Source organism: Coregonus clupeaformis, chromosome 13 (genome assembly GCF_020615455.1).
Source record: "Coregonus clupeaformis isolate EN_2021a chromosome 13, ASM2061545v1, whole genome shotgun sequence".
Classification (NCBI taxonomy): Eukaryota; Metazoa; Chordata; class Actinopteri; order Salmoniformes; family Salmonidae; genus Coregonus; species Coregonus clupeaformis.
The window spans coordinates 25,561,960-25,565,795 of NC_059204.1; the positions used below are offsets into that span (position 1 = coordinate 25,561,960).

At 41.0% G+C, this 3,836-nt stretch overlaps 1 protein-coding gene across 1 annotated transcript; it reads right to left on the minus strand.

Annotated features, from left to right (window-relative positions):
• Positions 1–2,620: 2,620 nt before the first annotated feature.
• On the minus strand, positions 2,621–3,553 carry LOC121578957 (olfactory receptor 146-like). Its single transcript, XM_041893250.1, has one exon. It carries the CDS (start codon positions 3,551–3,553, stop codon positions 2,621–2,623), a length of 933 nt encoding a protein of 310 aa, XP_041749184.1.
• Positions 3,554–3,836: the final 283 nt, after the last annotated feature.

The following is a 3,836-nucleotide window of genomic DNA, read 5'->3' on the forward strand; positions in this document are numbered from 1 at the left end:
ACATTTTTTAAAGCAATAGTTCACAAAAATAGTAGTACACTATATCCTATGCAGGGGTGAAAGTATATTTATTTTTCATCCTGGTATGGGACCTCCTATGTGGAATTTTTTTTAATGGGCTGAATAGTAAAGATGTGTCGTTTAACTGTAACCAGGAATTTATGTTTTCATCTGATTGTCAAACAAATCACTTCAAAAAGTAGGCTACCTGCGCACATTTGTCCACTCCAAAATAATTCAAATCATTAGTGCACCTGCCATTTGATGAATGGAAAGAGACGTCTATTAAAACACCAGAAAATATAATGACATTTGGTGATTGGCATTAGGCACACTTGTAGCCTGAATTGATTGATGCGCATCCACTGCTGTCCGCACGCATCTCAACCCCAGCCAGTAATCTTTGCATTGGCAAGAATGTTGTGTTCATGTAGAACAACACCGCTTATACCACCCGTTTTCAAGTCCATGTGCAAATTTTTCATGCGTCTGACAGGCGTAAATGATAAATGATGGTGTAATAGCCTACAGTTTTCTATCCATCTTTGTTTTAATTATTGTGATAAGTTCAAGTTTTACCAGTACGCTGTACCGGCACTATATTTTGCATACTATAAAATGTATAGTTGAGATAATTAGTACTTTTCAAGTCCCAGATCTCAGAACTATTTTGTGATGTCTTCCTCTTTCATGACTCAATAAGTACATCACCTTACATACAAGTATTAGAACCTTATAGAACCAAGTTCAACGATGTTTGCACAGATAAATACAAATCTGACATATCTCACATGTGAAGGACCACCTAAAGAGCAATTCTATGTGAATAACTCATTTTTGACCAAAATGCCAGATAGAACCTAATAGTCCCAAGGTCTCAATATTATAGATTCTGCCTATTATTTACTTCTACCATCTACCAAATCAAAAGTGGTCATTTCAGATGATGTAGATTCAGTAATAAATGTAATAATATTTCATAAACCTCATGGCACGAGGCAGGACTGACCACTGTCCACTCCTGTTTTCTGGATTCAGTTGGGTCAAATCCTTTCTGAATATTTTCATTTACAGTGTGGCACTAGGAAAGGCTGACCACTGTCCACTCCTCTCTTCAGCATAATCGTCGAGCCACTTGCCATAGCTTTACACAATGGTCATGTGTGTGACAACATTCATCGAGTAGCCAGCTAGCTAGCCCATGCAAGATTTGGTCCTGAAATTACTATCAATGTGGCTTTCACATGTACTCCCACATTTGACATGTGTTTATTTGAAACGATTAGATGATGGGTGACTAAATGATTCACAGAATACCCCTTCATGAAATACCCCTGCATTGTTCAATAGTCAAAAGGGCAGCTCAACCTAAATACTGACAATGTTGGGAGAGAATAAATAACTAATTCAGATTTTGGGAAAACCCTTTATTTTAATATAAAAAGAGAAATGATTCGCTATAATTCATATATTATATTCAATTATTGCTATACTGACATAAAATATACATATACTGTATATATATTTACGTATATATGTGGGGTTGAGGAGAGGGAGATTAGGATAGATACTTTATAGTCCCAGATGGGAAATTTGTTGTGGACAATTAAAAAGTGCTGCTGCTTCTACATAGAATACATAATCATACTACATAGAATACATCATACACCCCCCTCCCCACCCACACAAAATGTTATGCCATGGAAAGGTTGTCACTTGTTGTCACGTTCGTTGAAGGACGGGTCAGACCAAGGCGCAGCGTGACATGCATACATGTTTATTACACTGATAAACAACGACAAAACAAACCAACGAAACGTGAAGTCTAAAGGCTGAACACCAAACTAGCCTAAACACGGAATAAGATCCCACAACCCATGAATGCCAATAGGCTGCCTAAGTATGCTCCCCAATCAGAGACAATGAGAGACAGCTGCCTCTGATTGGGAAACACACCCGGCCAAACATAGAACTACAACCTAGATCACAAACATAGAAAATACAACATAGAACATTCACACCCTGACTCAACATATAAGAGTCCCCTGAGTCAGGGCGTGACACTTGTTGGCAGTTCTACATGATTAAAGCCTTTTGGCCAGACATATGTCATGCCTATGATCTTCCCTGCTGTCTAGGTCAGTCTCAGGATTTGGGCTTTGAGCTGCACTATCAGGTTGCCAAACCAAGTAAAAATGCTGTAGCGTAGGATCAACTACAGTGGTTGTTCTATAGAAGAGAAGCATGATGTTCTTGTTTACTCCATATACCCTGAGTCAATACAGGAAGTACAGGCGCTGTTGGATGCGTGAGCACATGTTCTCCACATGGTGCGCCAACACAGCCTGCTGTCAATGTGAACCCCAAGATACCTGTACGAGCTCACCTACTTGGTGTCAATGACGCAAAGGGAACTGTTCCTCCTATTCACCCTTAGGCCTCAGTAAACCACACTGGTGCTTTGACTACCACCATTTCTAAGGTTGAGGATTGAGGATGGAAATGACAAATGAGTAATAATGTAAATGTTTCTCTCCTCTTGACGATTTAATTTATACATACAGTACATACATACGTATGTATGTTTGTACGTATGTGAACAATAGAATGTGTGTTAAATTCAAGCTTTCTTGGACTGGGGAATATTTACAACTAGTTTGCGAATGTCTTTGGACTGCAGCCCATAGATAATGGGGTTCAGTGCAGGAGGAACCACGTAAAACATAATTGACGCCAGTTTCCTATGGTCTGACCACTGTGGATACCGGTGGAGGAAGACAATGATGAAACCTGTCATCAGCATAATGAGGTATGCAGCCAGGTGTGTGAAACAGGTGTGCAGGGCTTTCCTGTTTAGCGACTTGCTCTTACTCCTCACACAAACAATGGTGATCCTAATGTATGTCAGAGCCACACTCCCCATGGAGAAGATGAAGAAGATAGCGGTGAAAAAGAGTCCATAAATGTTATTTATCAACACACTTTCACAGGAGAGCTTGAATAACGAGGCATTGTCACACCAAGGGTTGATGATTTCCGACCTGCAGCGTGACAAGCGGAGGGTGAGGCCCAGGAGGACAGCCACAAAGACAAGGGACACCACCCAGGCAAACATACACAGCTTCATCAGCATTTTGTTGTTCATGATGGTGGCATATCGCAGAGGGTTGCAGATGGCCATATACCTGTCAAAAGCCATGATCATCAGTATCGTATGAAAGTTTGAACCAAACCAGTGACCCAAGAATGCTTGGGTGAAACACTGATTGTAGGTAATATATCTGTCTGAACTAGGTGTTAAAATGTCGAACAGCACTCGAGGTATGACGGTGGTGATACTGAGAGCATCGTTGAAAGACATGTTGCAAAGGAGGATGTACATGGGCTGGTGCAGGATCCTCTCCATGCAGATGAGCACTGTGAGGCCGATGTTGGCAACCATTGAGAAGATGTAGATGATAAGGAGGAGGATGAAGGCAGGGTAGGTGGACTGATAGGTGACTTTCACCCCCTCTAGCTTGAGAAGGTCCATGCTGTATGTGTGGTTCTCCATCTGTCGGGCAGAGAGCCTAGACTGAAATACCAACTGAAATGTGCTTCGTTACACTATTGTTTCACCTCAATGATTCCGTCCATGCATACCTTCACTGAAACAGTTCAGCATTTGGGGTTTTGGGCTAGTTTCTGAAGTAATGCTAATTGGACCTGCAATTCTTTTTCTGATTCCAAGTCCTTCTCAATTGGAGCAGGAACAGTCGTGAACAGTAGCAGTATTTAGTGTGTATTCCAGGCTATGGAGAGGCTAGAGAAAAGAAGACAATACAAATCAGTCAACA

Excerpts from the sequence above, each read along its gene's own strand:
- LOC121578957 (XM_041893250.1), bottom strand. The coding sequence starts at position 3,553 with ATGGAGAACCACACATACAGCATGGACCTTCTCAAGCTAGAGGGGGTG.